The 21,954-nt window shown below is 56.3% G+C and overlaps 1 protein-coding gene across 1 annotated transcript; it reads left to right on the top strand.

Annotated features, from left to right (window-relative positions):
• Positions 1-276: 276 nt before the first annotated feature.
• LHX6 (LIM homeobox 6) lies at positions 277-21,361 on the top strand. The gene is made up of 8 exons (XM_032635118.1): positions 277-453; positions 808-929; positions 9,633-9,853; positions 12,014-12,114; positions 12,331-12,426; positions 12,644-12,818; positions 16,570-16,673; positions 20,808-21,361. Exons 2-8 carry the CDS (start codon positions 916-918, stop codon positions 20,826-20,828), a joined length of 732 nt encoding a protein of 243 aa, XP_032491009.1. The 5' UTR covers positions 277-453; positions 808-915; the 3' UTR covers positions 20,829-21,361.
• Positions 21,362-21,954: the final 593 nt, after the last annotated feature.

Raw genomic sequence — 21,954 nt, forward strand, 5'->3', positions numbered from 1 at the left:
CCCCTCTCTGAGCCTCGGTTTTCTGGCCGGGAATGTGAGCTTTGACCGCTCCTGGCACCTAGGAAGCGCGTGCTAAAAGTTGGAGCCGTCCTGTCCTCTCCAGTAGGCCCTTCCATTCCTGTCCTGTAGCCCGTGGCTTGTCGTTTCGGGGGCATTTCGTTGTTAGTTGGTTCGCTGAGGCCCCAGATTTGTCTCTGAGGCAGCAGCAACGCTGGGCACCTGGCTTAGCCCTCAGCTCAGAGCGCGGCTCTCCCTCTTTCCCCACTGCAGGCTCAGTCGGACGCTGAGGCCCTGGCAGGCCCTCTGGACAAGGACGAGGGTCGGGCCTCTCCCTGTACGCCCAGCACGCCATCTGTCTGCTCACCGCCCTCTGCTGCCTCCTCCGTGCCGTCTGCCGGCAAGAACATCTGCTCCAGCTGTGGCCTCGAGATCCTGGACCGATATCTGCTCAAGGTGAGACAGGGGTGGAGTGTTGCGTGTGTTGGCGGGGTGTGGGTTGCAACCCAGAGGACTGCAGGGCAACGATGCCGGCGCCAGGTCCACTAAATTCGAAACCTGGCTCATCCCTGCCTGACTGCGTGGCTTCGGGCAAATCGTAGCATCTCTCTGCGTTCCCGGGTTCCTGTCTGAAAAATGGGCAGAGTTGATTTCTACCTCCCTGAGTCTGTGTTACAGAGGAAAAGTGGGGAAGTCCCATGTACCTTCAGAGCTCTGGCATATCTGTCTGCAAATGGGGCCGGGGAGGCTGGGGCCGGGCGTGAAAAGAGGCCCGCGCTGAGCCGCCCCCCATCTCCACCCCCTCCCCAGGTCAACAACCTCATCTGGCACGTGCGGTGCCTCGAGTGCTCCGTGTGTCGCACGTCGCTGAGGCAGCAGAACAGCTGCTACATCAAGAACAAGGAAATCTTCTGCAAGATGGACTACTTCAGGTAGGCTGCGGCCCGCTGGGCCAGCAATGTCGCCGCAGGCAGGCCACCGGCGCGCGGAGGCCGCCTTTGCGACGCGCTGTCTCTGGCTCCGGAGCCCCCGTGTCCCGAATGCTCTGGCGCGCCGCGAGGGCCCAGCCCACCGGCTCTCAGCGCCATGAACCAGGAGCTCCAGGCCGAGCGCGGGTGCCAGCACAGGTTCGGGCCGCTGATCGCCTCCGGTTGCTGTGGCCCACTCGGGTTTGGTCGCGTCTCTGGCTCGGTCTCGGATCCCGCCCGAGTCTCAGGCTCAAGTTCCGACTTCCAGCGCGTTGGTCGAGCTCTGATGTCCCCGTCTTGCCCCGATCCGCTCGTATCCCAGCCGACCTGGCTGCATCTCCGGTGCGCTCCGGCTCTGGGTTCCAACCCTACTCCTACTCCAGCCAAGCCGGCGTCTCTCCCGGGCAGGACCCTGAGCTGGGCTCCAGACTCTTGCCCTGGCTCTGGTCTCGGCTTTTACCCCGGCCGGGTTCGAGGCTGGATTCGAGTCTGGTCCGGCCCCAAGCACTAGCCTCGCATCGGTCTCGGATCCGAACCCATATTCAAGCTCATCGATCTAACTCCCGACCTCGGTCTCCGGCTCCGCCTCAACTCAGACCCCGGCATCGCTCGAGTATAGTGTTTCGAGTCTGGGTTCTGCCTGCATCCCAGGTGCCTGTTCCAGTCCCAGCTCCGTCGTCGTTTCGGGCCCCGGCTTCAGCCTCTCTGGGGTCTAGGCTCTGACTTTGGGCCGCCGGGACAGGAAGGGGGAGTCGGGCGCCGTAGCCAGGGCCCCGAGTAGGATCACCCTGGGCTGCGCTCTCTGTGCCGCAGTGCCGCGTCCCCGCCGCTCAGCTCTCAACAGCAGCCCGGCTAGTCCTCCCGCCACTTCTCCGTCGCTTGTGCCTGGCTTCTCACCGCGCAGCTCGGGCCTGACCCGGTCACGGGGTCGAGGTCACTGCGAGGTCAGAGGAGCAGCGGCTGCCGGCTCGATCCCGGCGGGAAGCGTGAAGCAGGCCTGAAGCCCGTCCAGCGGGCCTACAGAGTCCAAAGAGAGCAGAGTGAGATTGGTTCCTGGCCGCACGCCTGTTCCCAAGGGCCTTTCTCAGGAAGTGGAGAAAGCTACTCCCCTATAACCACCACCACCCCCTTCCCCAGTCCGCCGACATCCTTCCCATCCTTGCCTCGGAAGAGGTCATGGCTTCAGTCTTCCTGGGAAGACCCCAGCCCCAGAAAGATCCCCTGAGTCAGGGGATGCAGTAGAAGGCAGTGCCGCCCCCTTCCCCGGCATTGAGTCTCCGGGAACTTGGAAAGAGAGGACCTTGAATCTAGGAAGAAGCTAGCAGCATTGGGGGCTGGGGTACTCTAAGGAAACCTTAGGAAGCCTGGTTCGAAAAAACGGACTCTTCCTGGTGCATGGCTGTGAGCGGCAGTGCAGCTGGAAGTGTGCATGGGGAGGGGTGGCTCTGCCAGGTGGCCTGGGACTCATGGGACTCAAGGATGCTTGTGTGTCTGTCTTGTCTGGATCTGTGCAGTGGTGCTGGGGGAATGTGTCACTGAGCAGGGTGAGGGGTATGCGGACAGCGTAGGTGTTCCTTTACAACAAGCATTTGTCTTTTAGTTTATGTGTGAGTGTAGAGAGTGTGTGGCTGTGTGAATGCCGGGACCGTGTGTGTGCGCGCGTGCGTGTGTGTGTGTGTGTGTGTGTGTATGTGAGAGCGGGCTTATCATTGTGTGGTGTGTAATCAGAGTGTGATGTCTCCCCTCCACTGTCCCATCTGACACTTAGCTGGCCAGGGCAGGAGAGGGAGGTTAGGGTCCCTGTGTAGCCAGTGCCCTGCTCTAGGCCTGACTCCAGTTGGTAAAAAAAAAAAAGAAAAGAAAAACAAGCCAGCTACTCTTTCAGGGCTCCTTGGGTTCATCAGCTATCCAGGGACACGGCTGAGGCCTGGGAAACCCAGCAGACCTCTTCCCGTAGAGTAAGGCAGGCCTGGCCCCCTCTCCTTGCGCTCCTGGTGGGGACAGACCTGCCACCCTGTGAGCCACATGTCCTTGCTGCAGCTCCAGCCCCAGCTCATGCCCAGGCTGGACCGAGCCCCCGTGGTTGACATGCTTTCCTAGACCTTCAAGGCTTAGTCAAAACTCAGATCCTGATCTCACCGTTCAGCACCTCACTGGCTGTGGAGTCCCCCTTCCCACTGCGGTGGGGTGGGGAATGGGATGTCCAGCTGTTGTGGAGACACAGAGACCAGGCTCCACAGAGACCAGCCTCCACAGAGATCAGGCCAGCCCTGATCACTGTGTGACCTTGGGCAAATCCCTGCATCTTTCTGTCCTCAGTGTCCTCCTACCAGGGTTATCTCTCTGAGCTGCCAAGGAGGCCAGTGAAGGGAGGAAGGCTCAGTAGAGGCTCCCTAAAGTGTAGGTGCTATGGATGTCACCACTGTCACCATTGGTGACAGGATTCCAGACATAATCCCCTAATGGCATTTCCTCAGGCAGTCTGGGGAGCAAGGATGGGGATGGGCCATTTCTGGGCTACAGGTTCTGAACGCTAATCCTTTTCCAGCAGTGACAAGAGCCCCCAAAGCAAAACTAAAACAGATTTTTGGTTAAGAAAATGGAGAGAATAAAAGCTCACATTCCTTGGGATGAGAGAAGAATTGTGGCTCTTCTGATCATTTCTCCCCCAGCCAGGTCTCCCTCCAGGCATAACTCATCCCTGGCAGCCCCACCTGTAACAAAAATAATAAAACCCACAGAAAGGGAGAGAAAAAAGCAGGCGGAGTTCCAGGCAAGGACTACTGAGTGCCCGGCAGCGTGGCAGCCCAGGCTCTGGGCGGCTGCTGTGAAGGAGCCCCTCCTGGAGAGAGCGGGAATGGGAGCATGGGAGACAGAGCCCCTCTCTAGAGCTGGGGCTCAGGGAAGGGCTGAGCGCTCAGATCCTCTAGCCCTCTGTTTCCTGAAGCCCAAGGTCGAGAGTCTGATGGGAAGTGGACTGGAGCGCTCACCCCAAAGAGAGGCCAAGATCTCTGGACAGGATGCAGGGAGGGAGGAAGTGGCCAAGACCCCCTGGAGGGGGCACTGGTAGCTTCCGAGGTCCTCTGGCTCTGGTCTTATTCCCCAGGGAAAAGTTTCCTCTCAGTTCTATCCCCTATCTTGCCCCTCCTTGACACTGGCCTGTAGACCCCTCTTCCATCTCCTTTGGCAGAGCTGGCAGCATTGGGGACTCAGGAAGCTAGAAGTTAGGAAGGCACTCCAAGCTCATCGGGGCAGGAGGCTGCAGAGCCTGGGTGGGGAGGTGGTCCAGGGGTCCAATGCTGCTCCTGGCTTTGCATTGTTGGAAGGGATTGGTTTTCCACTGGCTGTGTGTCCTCAGTGAGGTCGCTGGACCTCTCTGCCTCTGTTTCTCCATTTGCCATCCAAAGAGAGACCTCACCAGCCTTTGTGGCTTCAACCAGATTCCCACCTCCCCTAACCGCCTGAGTCCTAGCAGAAAAAAAAAAAAAAAACTACCACCAAGAAAATGTGTATTGCTTTTAATTTCTTCACTTTTTTTGGTTTAAGACTGTTTTTTATTTTCTTCCAAGAAGTGAAAGAAAAAAAAAAGTCCTGGGGGGAAAATAGCGTTCCTTTCTGGGGCATTCATGTCTCCACTGCCCTCAGCAAGCAAAACCCCAGACAGCTGCCTCCTGCCCACCAACCTGTGGCCGCTGCCCCCCAAATGCAGGCACGGACTGGTCTGCAGTGCCCTTCAAGCTCCTGGCCTCCTGAAGCGTCTTGCCTATTGTAGAGTGGGGGAGATGATGCCCTGAGAGAGTGGAAAGTGCTGTGCCCCGGGTCCCACCAGCGAGAGAGTGGAAGAAGGGACCAGACAGGGACGAGGACGCTGTCAGGAGACCTTACGGAGCTCTTCTCTAAGCCAGGAACTGTGTTAACCCTTTACATCTCATTGTTTTATGTCATTGACTCCTCAGATTCCCCCTGTGAGTAGGCTACTGTCATAATCCCTACATTATAGGAGGGGAAACTGAGGCCCTGAGTGGTGAGGTCACACAGCTAATAAGCGGCAGAACTGGGATAAGCCCCGGGGCTGCCTGACTCACCATCCCTGTGTCTAGATACTCAGTACTCTTCTTCTATAGCCGAGACATGTCACCAGCCCCCCTGTGCAAGGTGGGGCCCATGCAATGGCAAAGGCCACCTCCCCCACCCCACCCCACCCCCTGTGGCCCTAGGGCTCCCACAGGGAGCACCTGCTGTGCTGTGTGACTCTCCATGGGTGGGCCCTGGGAGTACTAGGGCTGGAGTGAAGTGACCTCAGAGTCCCAGTGACTGGAGCAACTTTGCCACCAGGGTCTCTAGCCCTCTTGCCTCCTGACCACGGGAGTGGGGAGTAACGGGTTAACTGCTTCTCCTTGTGTTTATGCGGGTGGGGTTCGGTTCAGAGAGTGCCCCGGGCTGGGCCTGGGAGGGGCCCTACCTACTGCTGTCCCCAGCTTGGCGCGAGACACTTAGGGCAAGCCCGCAGCCTTCTTTCCCTCCTTCTGCCCCGAACCCAAGCTCAGACCTCGGACTCCAGCGGGAGAACCCCACCCCCTCCCCCGGAGCTAGGGTACCCCGGGAGGTTCAGAGCTGGGAAGCCGCCCCCCACCGCGGCAGAGAGCAGCCCAGCGGCCGCCAGCTGTTGGGGGACAGATGCTGGGGGAGCTGAGAGAGGCGTTCGGGGAGGGGCCTTGCGCTGGGACCTCCGAGGAGTGGGCCGTTTTAACCTCGTAGTTGCTGGTTCTGTTGTTTCTGGCTGCTTCTCCGAATGGTTTGCCGGGAAGGGGAGGAGCAGAAGGAATAGGAAGGACTCCACCTCTGATCCCCCCAGTTTGCTTCATAGACTCGCTCTAAGGCCCTCAAGCGAGCATCCTGAACGCAAAACAAGGGAAGCCTGGTTTGAGTGGCACCGCCTAGGCGCACTAGCTTCTTAATTAACATCGCCCTTCCCACTCTGAGCTTCGGTTTCCTCATGCAGAAAAGGGGTAGTTTAGTAATGGGCAGGGGTCGCAGTGAAATTCCGATGGGCTCTTTCGTTGAGGCTCATTCACCCAACCAATGACTTCCGAGCTCTTACTCGGTATCCAGGAGAGGTAGGCCGGGGGAGCGAGCCTGACTTGGTCAATGGCGCACACCTCCCTCTGCGGAGCCACTAGCACCCAGATGTCTCCGTTCCCTGCTCCGGGGAGAGAGGGCAAGGCGGTGCGCGTGGCCCACTCCGCTCCTTTCAGCAGTTACCAGGATGCGCAGCCTCCGTCCAACATCTCTCCATCCTCAGAGCGCCTCTGTGCTTTGAGCCTTTGCCCCGTGGCGCGCGCGGGGGCCCAGGGAGGGGCGCGCACAAGGCTGGGGGTGGCGGGCGATGGCCGCGCCCCCTAATCGCTTTGGCGCTCCCTTCGCAGCTCCCGAACACCCCTTTCTTGAAGTTTCGTTGTCTCCGCCGCCAATTTCGCTGCTTCCGGAATCCGGCGGCTCGGGCCTCGCAGCCCGCCTGGGAAGGAGTCTGTCGGTTTGTCAGAGCCTGGATCTGTAAGCCTCCTCGTGCCCCTTGTTTGTGTCACTGACCCCTTCCCCGGGTGGGGGACACGCTTCAGGAGCGGCCCGAAAACTGCAAAACGACCCCCCAACTCCATCCAAGGATCCAGCGGGAGGATGATTTCGTTGACTGGGCGGAGACACGGCGAGCGCAGGGAGCTCCTAGAGCTGGGGACAGCTCCTGGCATTTAGGGTGACACGCGGAGGGTGAGAAAGTTGCTGACAGGTCGCTAGCGGCTCCCGCCTCAGAGCGAGGGGATGAGGGCACTGTGAGCCGCCAACGTAGGCGCAGAACGCTCCCGGGCGTCGGGGCTCGTGGAGCGGGAAGATCAGGGATGCGAGGGGAGTCTTGGATGCGTCTTGGCCGAGAACGAGGCATCCCGCAGAGCCAAGCGCCAGGATCCGAGATGTTACATACACTCTGGCTCAGCGCACTGATCCCGGAACACGACAGGCTGGAGACGCAACGGCTCCTGCCGGCCTCTGAGGGCCCGGACCTTCGCCTCCCGGCCCTTTCAACTCCCTGGGAACGCACTCCCAGCTTACCGGAGCCTGAGGGTTCCTATGCCTTGCGCGCGGGAGTTTCCAGGTCCCAAGGCCCGGAGTGGGGATTGCGACTTGGTCAGACCAGGCCCCTTTCCTGTTCATACACCGGGATTCAACTCTACGTATCTCCCGTCCGGCTGCTTTCGCAGGTTCTAGGGGTTCTTTTTGCACTTCGGAGGGGACCTCAACCCCTGCCCCACAGTCCGTGTGGTCTTGGCGAAGTCACTTGTCCACCCTGAACCTCCGATTCCACGTGTGCAAATTGGGTGCCAGAGTCCCCATTTCACGTGGTTGCGGCGAGGGGGATGCAAAGAAAGAGTTGCGCCCCAGGACGCTGGAGCGCAGCGAGGGTTCTGCACCCGGCTGGCCCTTCTTCCTCCCTTCAGAGGCCCGGAAGTTCTCCCAATCCTGAGCCGGACCTCGGAATTTGGGGTCGGCCCCTCGGCGGGAGGAGGCTCCTGTGGGCAAAGCGGCTTCCTCTCCTTTTTACTGAGAGATTGCGAACGGAGACGGCGGGCTGTGCCGGGGAAGCCGAATTTCCGGGGTCGGGAACCACTTCTGTCTGGGAGGCAATTGACCGAACCCGCAAAGGTGCGCAGCGCTGCCTGAGCGAACCGCGCCGCCCGCCGACAGGGTCCCCTAGGGCTCCTTGTCTGACAGAGCGGCATGGCACTGGGGGTACGTCTAGAGCCGGGGCTGGCAGAGGCCTCCGCTCTGCTGCACTCAGGTCAACCCGAGACCGTTTATTCAACCGGCAGCTGCTTGCATCTGCCAAGGCAGGCGAGGCTGTAACCAGGGCGCATTTGCTGGGCTGGTTCCTCCACGCACTCAAAGGCATTTCCGAGTGCTCTTTTGGGTGGAAATGTGCCTCTGGGGACACAGAGGCAGATCTTCTAGCTCCTTTCCCAGGAATGCCAGGGGTGGAAGGGAGAGCCAAGAAACCTGACATTTACAAACCGGTGTGATCATTGCTGAGAAGGTGGTGCTGGGAGCTGTGGGACTGGGGGTGTGGGGGGGAGGGTGGGAAGAGGGAACAGCCTGTGCAAAGGCCTGGGGTGGGAAAGTGCTTCAGAGGGGGCCATAAGACCTGGAACCAACCTTCCACTGTAGCTGACTGGGGCTCATGCTTGAGTGTAGGGTGAGGGATCTTGAGGAAGGTTAGGGAGGAGAGGAGCCAGAGAGGATGTGGTCTGTTGAGCTTTGTAAACTCCCAAGGATCTTGGACCAGATCCTGAGGGTAGAGTGGAGCCACCAGAGGATTTTAAGCAGGGCAGCGGACAGGGTAAAGTGTGCATGCTGGAAACTTCCTTGTAGCCACTACGTGGAGGATGGGTGTGGAGACTGGCAGCGAGGGGCGCATGGTGGGAGCCTGGTTTAGGAGGGCAGTGGTGGCAGTGGCGAGGAGGAGACGGGTCCCAGAGATACTTAGGAAAGGGAACCAACAGCGCCTGATGATTGGTTGGATGGGGGATTGAGGAGAGGGAGGAGTGTACGATTTAGGTTTCTAAGCTTGAGAGGCTGGATGGGTGAAAGCACCATTCCCTGAAACAGTGTGCACCAGAGGAAACTGAGGCTCAGAGGGTCCGGACAGGGTCACAGAGTGAGTCATTCACTTCAAGAACAAATTTTCCCTGGTGCTCTGGGGACAGGCCTTGGGCTGACTTCTGGGACAGGGCAAATCAGACTGCTGCTTCCTGGAGGGGCTCCCAGTCTGGTGGTGGAGGCAGCCACACCCAAATAGCCACACCACACAAAAGGGGAGGGAGAAGGGGAAGAAGCAGGATCAAGGAAGGCTTAAGGGAGAGTGGGGCATTTGATCTGGGCTTTTTTGTCTTGTTAGAATGACACAGGACTCCAGAGTCTGGGACTAGCTGGTTACTTAATAGACTACAAAGCACTAAACAAATAGCCGTAGCTGCTGTTGTCACCTAGTTCAGCTTAGGGCAAGGAAAATGAGAACTCAGAGAGGTTAAACAATGTGCCCAGGGTCACAAAGCTAGTAAGGGCATATCTGTCTATGCTTCCAAGAAACTCTGAGCTTCTCTACAGCTGGGTTACCGTTTATTCATCTCTGGAGTCATACTGGCTAGGAGTTCTCTCCTTGCAAGCTGTGTGACCTTGTGCAAGTTACTTTACCTCTCTGGTCCCCATTTTCCTCATCTGCAAAATGAAGATTACTTGGGACGATCAGCATAAAACACTTAGAATCTTGCTGGGCAAGTGGTTAAGTGCTCATAAATCTGCCTATATTATTACTACTATTAAATTTTCCCTAACACTTATATTTTAATGAGCAAGTTAATACTATATACAAATGTTAAGTGATCATTGAGGAAAATTTGGAAAACTCAGAAAAGCACCAGGAAGAAAATAAAAACCACCTACCAGCTTGCCTTCTAGGTGGGACTTGGCTGCAGGGGGTGGTGAATCCAGCCAAAGGGAAATGCACGCGTGAAGGCCCTCAGGAACCTGGGCACGGCCGGGCCACTAGGATTTGGATGGCCTGTCTGAGCCTCGCCACCCCCTCCCCTTTGCCCCCCACCCCCACCCCGTGTCCTTCAGCCGATTTGGGACCAAGTGCGCAAGGTGCGGCCGACAGATCTACGCCAGCGACTGGGTCCGGCGGGCACGCGGCAATGCCTACCACCTGGCCTGCTTCGCTTGCTTCTCGTGCAAGCGCCAGCTGTCCACGGGCGAGGAGTTTGGCCTGGTCGAGGAGAAGGTGCTCTGCCGCATCCACTACGACACCATGATTGAGAATCTCAAGAGGGCCGCCGAGAACGGTACCCAACCCGCCCCGCCCCGCCCCGAAACTGGCCGCCCCTCGGCTCCCCAGCCTTCTCTGACCACCACCCCCCCAGCACCCCAGGGACTGCCCACACTTCGCTAGAGCCAGTTGCCCCCTTTATCACCTGCAGGCAGCATGGGGGTGGGGCTGCACACGGATCTGGCCGCTTCTGGCTCCACCATTTGTTTGAAAGTTGGAAGTCACAGCCGGTCCTTGCAAATTATGTTTCCTAATCTGTAAAATGGGGCTGATGGTAGGATACCTCAAAGCTAGATGAGCCGATGTGCTGTGAAGCCGAGAGGCGCTCAGTGAACCCTAGAGATGATTCTCATAGTGGGGGAGCCTACTCCACCTTTGGACAGCTCTGGTTGGCCTGGAGGCTCATCCCCTCCAGTTTCCTGGAACAAGGCTTGGGCCCGTCTGCGAGAGATGAAGTGACCCTCTTCTCCCAACTCCCACCGCAGCAGCTACAGGCCAGAGATCTGGGGGTGGGGTTTTCATCCTGGACTGTAAGGAGAGAGGCCTTTGAGTCCGGAGACCCAAGCTTCAGGTTTGCTTCTGGCGTGTTGTGCTGACATACAAAGTTTCCTTTTCTCTCTGGGCCTCAGTCTCCCTAGTTTCAAGATGGATATTGGACTAGAAAGATCCCTAAATCTCTTCTGGCTCTGATACTGTGATTTCCCAAGACAGGCTCAGAGACAGGGTCCAGGTCTTCCTGGGATCATGGGGGCTGAGTCATAAAGTGTCTGCCCCGTCCCCAGTGCCTCTGAGGAGGAACTAGTCTAGACATCCCCAGAGTGTTCTTGGCCATGGCCACAGCAGATCCATCACTTTCTCCAGCCAGGATCAGGGCTGAGTGGGTCTAGGTGGGGAGCAAATGAAGCTGGGGTGCTCTGAAGTTACCTGCAAGTAACTGGGCAAGTCAGTTGTGGAGCTGGGATGGAAGTCCAGGAGTTAGAGGTTCCCCCACACCATGGCTCAGGAGTGACTCCAGGCTCCTTCCATACCTGGACCAACCGGGACTACCCCTAGTCACAACCTTGCCAATTACACTCCAGCTCTCACAGTCAGGCCTGACTCCAGACTCCTACCACGCAGGGAACCTGAAGGCTTATGGTCTCAGGACTCCTTTACTGACCAGCCCTCAGTTTTGGCTACTGGTTTACTTTTTAATCTTAAACACACACATGCCCATTATAGAAAATTAAGAAAAGATGGTTAAGCAAAAAGAAGAAAATAAAGACCACTTCGAATGCCACCACCCCTCATATTCTAGTGTCTATCTTCCCAGATTTCGTTCTATGTCTGTATGTTGGAGTGTTTGTTTAGTGTTTTTCCTAATTAAAAAAATTATGAACAGTGGTGGAATTCCTGGAGGTTTTTATTTTCTTCTTTGTGCTTATCTGAATTTTCTGAGGTTTTGGCAAGGAGCATGTTATTACCTTTGCATTGCAAAAAATGAGGTTCTAAAAACTAAAATGGGAATACATCTAGTGTGATTATAAAAGTAATGTAAATGGAAAGAGAATAACTAACGTATACTCCAGTTAACAAAGTTAAACCTTAGAGAAATAAGGTGATGAGACACGTGATGTTGAAAAAACTTCAAAAGTTGCAGAAACATTGAAAGTAGAGTCTTCATAATTGCACTCCCTCCTGCTAACACTTTGGTGTATATCCTTCCAACCTTTTTTGCTCCCATCCGTTTTTACAAAATTAGGATCACAGTTCTGTAACCTGCCTGCTTCCCATCTCCGCCAGCCCTTGGTTTCCCCAGTTTATCAAGGAGGGAGCCCAATTTGGGGCGCTAGAGTCAGCCAGCTGTCAGAATACCAGTCGAAAGGTCCAGAGCTGGGATTTTCTTCTCTCTGAACCTCAGTTTCCTGCGCTGTAACACGAGGATAATGTCGCCCGTGCTCAGGGCTGTGAGACATAAAGGGCACACCGAAAGAGAAGCGTCTGGTACTGAGCAGACGCTCAGAAGTGGAAGCCCCTTCCCCAAAGACTGAGCTCAGGGACTAGGACCCTGGGATCCCCCCTCCCAGCCCACTCCGCTCCCGACACTTCCAGGGACCAGCTCCCCCCACCCCCGTCCTTTCCAGGCTGCCACTAGAAGAGATGGGGACGCGTGGTCAGCCACTTCTGTCGCCCTCAGGGAACGGCCTCACGCTGGAGGGGGCAGTGCCCTCGGAACAGGACAGTCAGCCCAAGCCGGCCAAGCGCGCGCGGACGTCCTTCACCGCCGAGCAGTTGCAGGTACCTTGGCGGGCCGCGAGTGGCCGGGTGTGGGCCGGGCCTCGGAGTGGGCGGGGCTGAACGGGCCTCCTGACTCCGCCCCTCTGCCCGACCCGCGGGTGGCGGGGAGGGGCTGTAGCTGTCTGGGGCGTGGCCTCCGGGCCGGAGCCTCTGATTGGGCCGGGGCCTTGGCGACCTCGGCGGGCTCGTGCCTCACCGCCCCGCGGCGCCTGGCAGGTTATGCAGGCGCAGTTCGCGCAGGACAACAACCCCGACGCGCAGACGCTGCAGAAGCTTGCGGACATGACGGGCCTCAGCCGAAGGGTCATCCAGGTGGGGCCGGGGGTGGGCGGGGCCTTCGGGTCTGGGGCGGGGCCTAGGGACCTTGGGGGTGGGCCCTCGAGCGCGTAGCTGGGCTGCGGAGCCGCGGGTTCGGGGCGCACGTGGCCGCCCTTCCTCAGTTGGCGACGAGGCAGTCCCTCCTGGGGTCCCCCGGCGGCGCGTCCGACTCTTTTCCGCGAGGCTGAGGCTGCTGAGGCTGTCGTTCCAGGTGTGGTTTCAAAACTGCCGGGCGCGTCATAAAAAGCACACACCACAGCATCCCGTGCCGCCCTCCGGGGCGCCGCCGTCCCGCCTCCCCTCCGCCCTGTCCGACGACATCCACTACTCCCCGTTCAGCAGCCCCGAGCGGGCTCGCATGGTCACCCTGCACGGCTACATTGAGAGTAAGTGACCGCCACAGCCTGGTCGCCCGGCCTGTGGGAGAGGGGGGTGTAGATGAGCGCTCGTGGGCGGCGGAGGCATGGGGAGACTCGTGCGTGCAGACGAGGGTTCCGCAGTCCCTCGGACCTAGTGGTTGTGGAGAGGAGTTAAGTGCCCCGGCTCTGCCTTAGAGGGACTCGACCCTTAGTAGAGGCAAGCTATTAAGCCGTTCAAAAAATATTGGTACTTTCCAAACATCCACTCGGTGCCAGGCCCCGGGGACTAGGGAGAGAACAAGATGGCTAAAGTCCTGTCCTGGGGAGCCTGGGTTCTGGTGGGAGAGACATGGAACAATACGAGATAGATGAGCGTGTGGTGTTAATTGTGGTGATTCCTGTAGTCAAGATGCTGGCTGGGAGTGTCTGGAGATGTTGCCTGTCAGTGGGCTGAGACCAGAAGGATAGGTAGGAATTCGTGAGACACAAGGAGTGGGGAAATAGGGGTGCAGGCAGCAGAGGAACCGAATGTAGGCAGAAAGCGTGGCATGGGTGCGTTTGGGGTTGCAGAAGAAAGCCAGGGTGGCAGGAGTACCCAGGGTTGTGAGGCCGTGGGCAAATCACCTGACCTCTTTGAACCTCAGTTTCCTCATCTGTAAACTGGGACATTAATAATGCCTACTTCACAGGGTTATGAGGATCCACTCATGTGTTCAGTTAATATTTTTTGAGTGCCTTCTGTGCCTTCTGGGATACAACTGAAAACACAACAGACCAAAGCCTGTGTGCTCCCAAGGCTCACGCTGCAGGACAGGAGAGGGGGGAGAGAGAATAAACGAATAAAGGATGGAGGGCAGGCATGTCAGTGGGGACTGAGCACTGTGGTGGAGAGGGGGTGGCAGGTTGTGGTGGAGTGACCTTCGAGCAGGAACCTGGGGGAAAGAGAGAGAGTAGGCTTGTGCATTTCTGGGGGATGGACATTCAGTGCATCTGCTGTTGAGCAGGTGCTTATCACAGATTTTCTTTCCCTTTGAGGTTGTTTCTATTGATTGTTTCCTCAAAGCTGGGCATGACCAGAAATATAGCAGTGATGACAACATACCCACAAACTCAAACCCTCCGTCTCTGGCTCCAAGGGAAAGAGAAGGGAGGTCAGGGAGAGCACAGCTGTGTCCTGAGTCCCTGCCATGTGCCAGGCACTGTCCTACCACATGTTTCTAAACATCACCATCCCATTGTACAGATGAGGAAACCAAGGGCCAACAGTAAGTTAGTGGGAGCCAGGTTCCTTAATGATTGAATGTGGGCTTTAGCATCTGACTGTGGGGCTTCGGATCCCGTCCCTGTCACTTACTAGCTGTGTGACATTGGGTAAGCTTCTTAGCATCCTTGAATTCCAGTTTCCTCATCTGTAAAAAATGAGGACAGTAAGAATCCAAGCCCTTTTAAAAAACGGAAAGAATACGTATCTCAAAGCAGTGTTGCGAGCATCAAATGAGATCCTTGACTTAACGTCCTCGGCATTTAGTAAGTGCTGGATGAGTACTAGCTGCCCTTGTGGAGGTGGCAGTGGCTCTGGTTGGTGGAGCTGAGAGTGTAGAGCCCTGCTCACCGTGCCAGGCTTTCAGTTGGAAACAGTGTCTCTTTGTTCTGTTCCATTTCTGAACCATCTGCTTAGTAGGAGGGACTTTTTTCCCCCTTTCTTTTTGAAACAATGACATGTTCAGGCTGCAGAGAGCCCATTGATGATCTAGTTCATCTGTTAAAGGAGCCAAGGACCAGGGGCTCTCTAGGTACCAGGAGTCTGGGCCACCAGCCGGCACTTGCTGTGGAGTTGGTAATGGATCTAGGTGGCCCTGTGGGGAGTGGGGCCATGGCCTCGGGAGCTGTGCCGGGCCTCTGCCCACACAGTTTGTCGGCCAAGTCTAGAACTGTCTTGGACACCTAGAGAAGGGGCTGAGGTACCCTTTCCTTTTCCCCTTAAGGCGAACCCAGCTCAGGGCAGGGGGCATCAAGGGTGTTTGGACCTGCTGTCTCTTGCTGCGTGACTGAAGGTCACCCTAGCACTCTTCTTCGCCGTGCACTAAATTCACAGGTTCCTGAGCTTCCCAGAGACTTCGAACTTGGAATATGATAAAAAAAACTTTGGAATCAGATTCCAGAAATATGCACACACGCAGTTTCCCATGTAATCTCAGGCTGTTTGTGGACCCCTAAAACCCCCCAGGTTAAGAATTCCCCATCTTATACAACCACCTTATTCTACAGACGAGGGAACTGGGGCTCAGAAAGGAACAGTGACTTGTCCTAAGTTACATATCAATTGTAAGTCTCTGTACAAAGCTCTTTCCCCTCTGACCAAAGAGGGTGAAGTGCAGAGAAGAGCAAGGCCATAGACTTCTCCACTGTAGTGGTAAAGAGGCTGAAGCATGAGAGATTTGGGTCAGACATAAGGATGGACTCCCCCCACCCCCGCCACCGCCATTTTAGATGTTGTACAGAGACCCATTCAACAAATTAGATGCCATACTTCATTCTAGATCCTGGAAATCCACAAAGATCTAGAATCTAGAAAACAGACAAAAATTCCTCCTTACATTGGAGCTTGCATTATAGCTGGCAAAGACAGATAATATCAAATAAAAAATAAAAAATATACAGTAAGTCAGATGATGGTAAGTGCTAAAGAGGAAAAATAAAGCTGAGAAGGATGACAGAGAGGGTAGGGTTGGTGTTGGGTTGCAATTGTAAATGGATGGTCAGGGAGAGCATCATAAAGAAGGTGACATATGAGTGCAGAGTCCTCTAGGGTGTGGGGGTAAAGCCTTGGTGATTCTTGGGAGATAAGAAGGTACAGTGCACCAAGGGAGGATTCTAATGGATGGGGTACAGCCTTGCATGTAGGAGGTGTTCTGTACATATTCGTTTCTTTTTCTTTTTTTACTTTTTTAATTTCAATGTTGATTTACAATGTTGTGTTAATTTCTGCTGTACAGCAAAGTGATTCAGTTACATATATATGTGTATATATGTATATATACATACACACGTTCTTTTTTTTATATTGTTTTCCATTATGATTTGTCAGAGAATGTTGAATACAATTTCCTGTGCTATACAGTAGGACCTTGCTGTTTATCCATTCTATATATAATAGTTAGCATCTGCTAACCCCAAATTCCCACTCCACCTCTCTCCCACCCAGCCCGCCTTGGCAACCACAAGTCCGTTCTCAATGTCTATGAATGTGTTTCTGTTGCACAAAAGTTCATTTGTGTGATAGTTTAGATTCCACATATAAGTGATATCATATGGTATTTGTCTTTCTCTTTCTGACTTACTTTACTTAGTATGATAATCTCTAGTTGCATCCATGTTGCTGCAAATGGCATTATTTCGTTCTTTTTTATGGCCGAGTAATATTCCATTGTATATATGTACCACATCTTCTTTACCCATTCATCTGTCGATGGACATTTAGGTAGTTTCCATGTGTTGGCTATTGTGAATAGTGCTGCTATGAACATAGGGGTGCCTGTCCATACTCATTTATGAGTTTATTTATCAGTGAGCTAGACAGTTATCGTGTAACACTTTATAGCTCATAAAGAATTTCACGTAGAAAAATGGTACCCTATTGAAATTTTGCCCAGGACCACCCAGCTGGTAAGTGGCAGAGGTGAAACTGGCCCCAGGGCTCCAGCCTACTGAGCCTGGGGCTGGTGGGATCCTGCATGGAGGCTGGGGGATGGGCTCCAAGGCATCCTCTCGTCCACAGGTCAGGTACAGTGTGGGCAGGTGCACTGCCGGCTGCCTTACACCGCGCCCCCCGTCCACCTCAAAGCCGATATGGATGGGCCACTCTCCAACCGGGGTGAGAAGGTAAACGGAGCTGGGTTGGGTTGGGTGGGTCAGAGCCACCTTGCCAGGAATGGCTTCCTGGCAGGATTCTCATCGCCGAGCAGGCACCATGCCACTTTGTGGCAGACCCTCTGCCCAGACACTCAGGCCCCCACTGTGCCCCCGAGGTAGTACTCCCTCAAGCAGGCGCCAGTGTGTTCAGCGCGCATGGCCAGCCTCCTCACAGCGCGCCCGCCCGTGGCTGGCCTTCTCTTTTTCAGATTTGTGGATTTAGTTACTTTGCTCAAACTTGGCGGTCCCGAGGAGGGCTTATATATCACACACCACCCCGCCTCCCACCATCTCACGGGTTTCTCCTACTTCCTCCTTTGTATTCCTGTCTGTTGGCAGTGAATATCCCGAGCTGGTGGGGCCCGGGGACAGCAGGCCAGCCAGTGACCGTGGTCAACTGGTAAGGCCTCCTTTGTGGAACCCGATCTCTGGTTGTCTCAAGCATTAGGACTGGACACCCAGAACGGTGCTTGGACATCGCCCAGTCCAGTGGCTTGAAAGCTTTGTTTTAAGCCCGGGAACCCGTTTGTTTACTCTTTTCCATAACACAAGATGCAGATGAAAGGGGGTGGAGCTGCTCTGGGTGAAACTGCGGAGTGAGTAGGGCCCTCACCTCCGGCTCAGCTCCCAGACACTTCCCAGCGAGCCTTGAAAGCCACTGCTCTCAGACACCCTCTCATTTTAGAGACGGGGAAATTGAGGCCCAGGTGGCTCAAGGTCACAGAGCCTGAATGAGAACTTGTGCCTTGATTCGTTCACTCATTCAGCCGACATTCACTATGTACTGACTGTGCCCGCAAGCCCCGAGTTAGTTGCCAGGAGCACAGAGATGAGGAAGGCATATAGTCCCTGCCCTCGAGGAGGCCAACAGTTGCAACAAAGGGTGATCAAACTGCGACGCAGAGACCAAGGGAGCTGGGGGGTGGGGCGCAGCTCGGGAGAGACACTGGAAGGCTTCCTGGACGCAGGCACGTCTGAACCTCAGAGTTCAGCCGGGAAGGCGTGAGCTCTCAGGCAACCCAGAGCAATTCATTGCTGCTGGCACACAGGCTTGGGAGGAAAAAGAGTGAGAAGCGGAGGCCTTGGGCTGCCAGGTGAAGGCGTGTGGACCGCATCACTATAGTGGTCCTCGGAGAGGCAGGGAGCCCCGGGAGTCATTGGGTGTGCTGGGCCAGGGAGACAGGGCCAGGCCTTCGAGCTGAGTGCAGTCTTCATGTGCCTCAGCATCATTGGGGCAGCTTGTAGAGATGCAGATTTCCCAGCCTCGCCCCTAGAGAGCTGGTGGGGAGTTCTGGGACGGGACCCCGGGATCTGCGGGTGTAATACCCAACCCCAGTGATTTTGGCAGGCAGACAGGCGTGGGACTACTCCTCCAGGACAGCCCCTCTTACTCTGCCTCCTAATTAAACACCTGCTGTGTGCTAGGCTCTGTGCTGGGCTCTGTGCTGGGTACCGTGGGGAAAGTAGATGGTGCGGAGGTACGGACAGCCCAGTAGGACCAGTAGGTTTATAAGTAAATGGTAGTACATATTCAGCCCCACATCCCGCAGACCCCAGTGGCGGGTGAGCACGCCCCAGGAACGTCCCCTCCGAGATAGTCATACAGGAAGGGCTGCTTTTGGTTGAAGCACTTTACACGTGTTGTCTGATGCCACCCAATCACCCTGTGGATATGAGGAGGGCATCGTCATGGTAAAGATGAGGAAACAGAGGCTCAGAGAGGTGACACCGTTTGTCCGGGGCTGCAGCAAGTCTGTCAGACTCTGAAGTCCACCTGGTTCAGTAGTGACCTCCTTCTGCGCTACGCTTTACAGTTTACACAGCGCTCTCTGACCTCGCCCTTCACTGTCGCCCTAGGAGGAGGACTGTGGTTGATGCCGTTTCATAACTGCAGAAACTGGGTCTCAGTCAGAGCAGCAGCTTGCCCAGGGTCACACAGTGAGCGTGGGTACAAGCTGGCCTCCATCCTAGGACTGCCTGCCTCGGAGCTGCCCCCGTCCTGTGGGAGAGTTTGTCCTGTCAGACCTGGCACCGGGACTGCAGAGGCGAGCTGGCGTGGTCCCTGTCCTCAGGGAGTGGGTGGGTGGCTTAGAGCAGGAGGCAGGCAGCCACATCCCAGCTTGACAGGGCAGTTGCGGTGAGGGATGCACATGGCCTTCGAGGATTCAGAAGAGGGAGTGGCCAGCTCTCAGGAAGAAGCGGGGGACACGAGGAGCCCGTGCCGAGGCAAGGAGGCTTGGAGGGACCTGGATTTGAGGGATGGTGGGGGGTTTAGTGCGGCTGAGGCCTTGGGTGGGGTGGGAGCTGACAGGGGGTCACATAATGAAGGCCTTGCACCTTCAAGCAAGGGGCCTGGGCATTATCTGGAGGGGAGAGGGGAGCCTTGCAACAGATTAGGGCTGGGCTCAGCTCTTGGAGGTGAGCCCTCGTCTCCTGGTTTCTCAGCTAAGCCTGTGGTTATGTCTGGTTCAGCCTGAAGGATGAGCCGGTCTGGGGTCTGGCAGCTTTGGCCGTGGAAGTTTTCTGGCCCCTGGGTTTGGCTGCTGAGCCAGAGTTTTTCTCTTGCTGGGCCATATCCCCAACTTCATGTCCAGCGGCTCTGCAGAAAAATGTCTCCGCCTCCTCCATGACCTTCCGCCCTCTCACTGCCAGACCTTCCTGCCAGCGGCCAGGGACCTTTTCTGTCCACATCTTGCCAGCCTGGCGGGCTGTGTGTATGACCAGTCAGTGCAGAACTGCATGGGCTTTCTCCCAAGTCCCTCCGGGCCTGAGCCAGCCTAGTGAGGAGGAGACTCAGGGCCCCCTAGGGCAGCCCCCTGAACCCACTCATCAAGACCAGCACTGGCCTGGCCGGGAGAACAGTGCTCTGAGCATCTGGGGTAGCACCCTCCGCCTCCACCACATCATCATTTGGCCACACCTGCCTGTGAGCTTCCAGGACCACATTTTTTTTTTTTTTTTTTGGTACGCGGGCCTTTCACTGTTGTGGCCTCTCCCGTTGCGGAGCACAGGCTCCGGACGCGCAGGCTCAGCGGCCATGGTTCACGGGCCCAGCCGCTCCGTGGCACGTGGGATCCTCCCAGACCGGGGCATGAACCCAAGTCCCCTGCATCGGCAGGCAGACTCTCAACCACTGCGCCACCAGGGAAGCCCCAGGACCACATTTATTCCCGGTCATGGGCCCAGATCCCACAGTTCAGAGCTTGGAAGGCTCTTAGAAATCAGGGCCCGGCCGTTATCGATCAGATGGAGAGACTGAGGCTTATGGAGGGGAAGCGTCTTTCAGAGTCACCCCTCTTGAGAGAGCTTCTGTTCGGAAGAGTCCAAAGTCAGGCAGACATCCCAGAGACCAGAGGGGAGCACGGCCCAAGGTGGGGTGAGTGGGCGAGGCCGTGTGATGTGGGCTCTGGAGTCAGGCAGACCGGACCCCAGCTCAGCCACCTTTTCTCTTTGAGACCTGGGAACACACCCACTGTGTGTCAGGCACCTGGCGTGTCTGAGCCACCTGCCTGTCGAGGTGCTTGGCTGCATGAAGGGCTTGGCCTGTTGCCTGGTGCTTGGTAGGCACCGCTGGTAACTGTCAGGGTGGCCTGGAGAGGAAGAGACTGTGGGTCTAATGAAGAGAGCTTGTTCAAGAACCTAGGCCTGGGTTGCAGTGCTGGGTCCACCTCTTCCTGGCTGTGTGATTGCGGGCTCACTGAGTTTCACCTCCCCGGCCTCAGCGGCCTCCCCTGTAAAGAGGAGATGGTGGTGGGACACCCTCGTGGGGCTGAGGTGAGGCTTCTGTGAAATCATGCAGGTGTGCACTGTGCCCAGTGCCGGGTACAGTGCCCAGGAGACACTTGCTGCTGCTCTTGGATTTCACCAGCTCCTCCCCATTCTGAGAGAGAGGTGTTGTCATCCCCATTTTATAGATGAGGAAACAGGCTCAGAGAGGGGGAGTGAGTTACCCAGGGCCCCGCAGCAAGTAAGTGTCTGCGCCAGGATTTGAGCCTAGATGTGGGCCCTGGGCCCGCCTCCTTCTCCATGCCTTCGAGGACTTCTGGGGCGCTACCAGGTGGGGCAGGCCCTGGCTCAGCCCCCTCCCACGCCCTCCTCTTGCAGGTCATCCTTTTTCAGTACTAACGCTGCCGGCACTTCCGCATCTGAGCATGGGCGCCCGGCAGCTGCCCCTCAGCCGCTGAAATCCGGAGTCCGAGCCGCTGCCAGGGATCCACCCGCTCTGCCTCCACCCCTCATCCGCCATCCTGCCCACCACGAGCTGGGCCCCTGGGCCTGGCCTTCCCCTCTCCTGCCGAGAACCAGAACCCGCCAGGAGCACCGCGGAGCCCTCCTCCCTGAAGGCAGAGCTCCCTGAAATTTGGAGCCAGGGTGAAAACAACAGCCTGTGTTTCCCATTTAGACAGGGGTCGTCTTCAACTTAAGCTGATTACAGTAGCAAAAGGCCGAATTGAATCGCACGATGCCAACAGCCTTCCAATTTACAGGTTTTCTTTCCTCCCATATTGGCCTTTATTTACTACTTCCTTGGAACCATCTCTGAATTCTGAATAGCGGACAACCCCCAATGTTATCCACTCTGTTGCTTTTGTTTGGAAAACTCTACAGTGTTTGTGGGATGTCCCCAGAGGAAAGCTATGTTCTAATTTTATCATTTCCATCTGTCTGGTTATGTCAAGTTAATTCAGAGAGAGAAGAGACACTGACCAACCCTGAGAGGCCCAACAGGGCACAGAAGGAGGCCTGCCCAGGGGAAAAGCGGGGGCCGGCGGGAGGGGGCGGGGCAAGGACCCCCATGGGTTTGGAGGCCCAGGAGAAGGATGCGGCACACTGGACTGGGAGAAGTACTAGCCATTTTAAGGAGAGGACAGAGGAAACTCGGGGTGTGTGTCGGGGACCCTGCTTTCACCTAGTTATCCAGCATATGTGCAGGAGACATAGCGGAGGTGGTGTTTGATCTGTGTGGTGACATTTCTGAACGCTTGGACAAGTTAGAATTGGGGACCGTTGTTGGATACTTGACTCCTGATGGGGGTGCTTGGGCCACGTCTTCTTTGGGGGGACCTCTCATGGGGGAGCTGGGGAACAGAGCCCAGGGAAAGGGCAGAGCTTTCACTCTGGACCCACCTTTGAGTAGAAAGAGAGTGCCTGCTGCCTAGGTGAGTGTACTTCTGGGGTGCTACCAGGCGGGGCAGGCCCTGGCTCAGTAGAAAGAGGGTGCCTGCTGCCTAGGTGGTAGCACCCCAGGATT

This window comes from Phocoena sinus, chromosome 6 (genome assembly GCF_008692025.1).
Source record: "Phocoena sinus isolate mPhoSin1 chromosome 6, mPhoSin1.pri, whole genome shotgun sequence".
NCBI lineage: Eukaryota > Metazoa > Chordata > Mammalia > Artiodactyla > Phocoenidae > Phocoena > Phocoena sinus.

Excerpts from the sequence above, each read along its gene's own strand:
- LHX6 (XM_032635118.1), top strand. Across the intron at positions 9,854-12,013 it reads CAAGAGGGCCGCCGAGAACG|GGAACGGCCTCACGCTGGAG; the intron begins GTACCCAACCCG and ends TGTCGCCCTCAG. Across the intron at positions 12,819-16,569 it reads CCTGCACGGCTACATTGAGA|GTCAGGTACAGTGTGGGCAG; the intron begins GTAAGTGACCGC and ends TCTCGTCCACAG.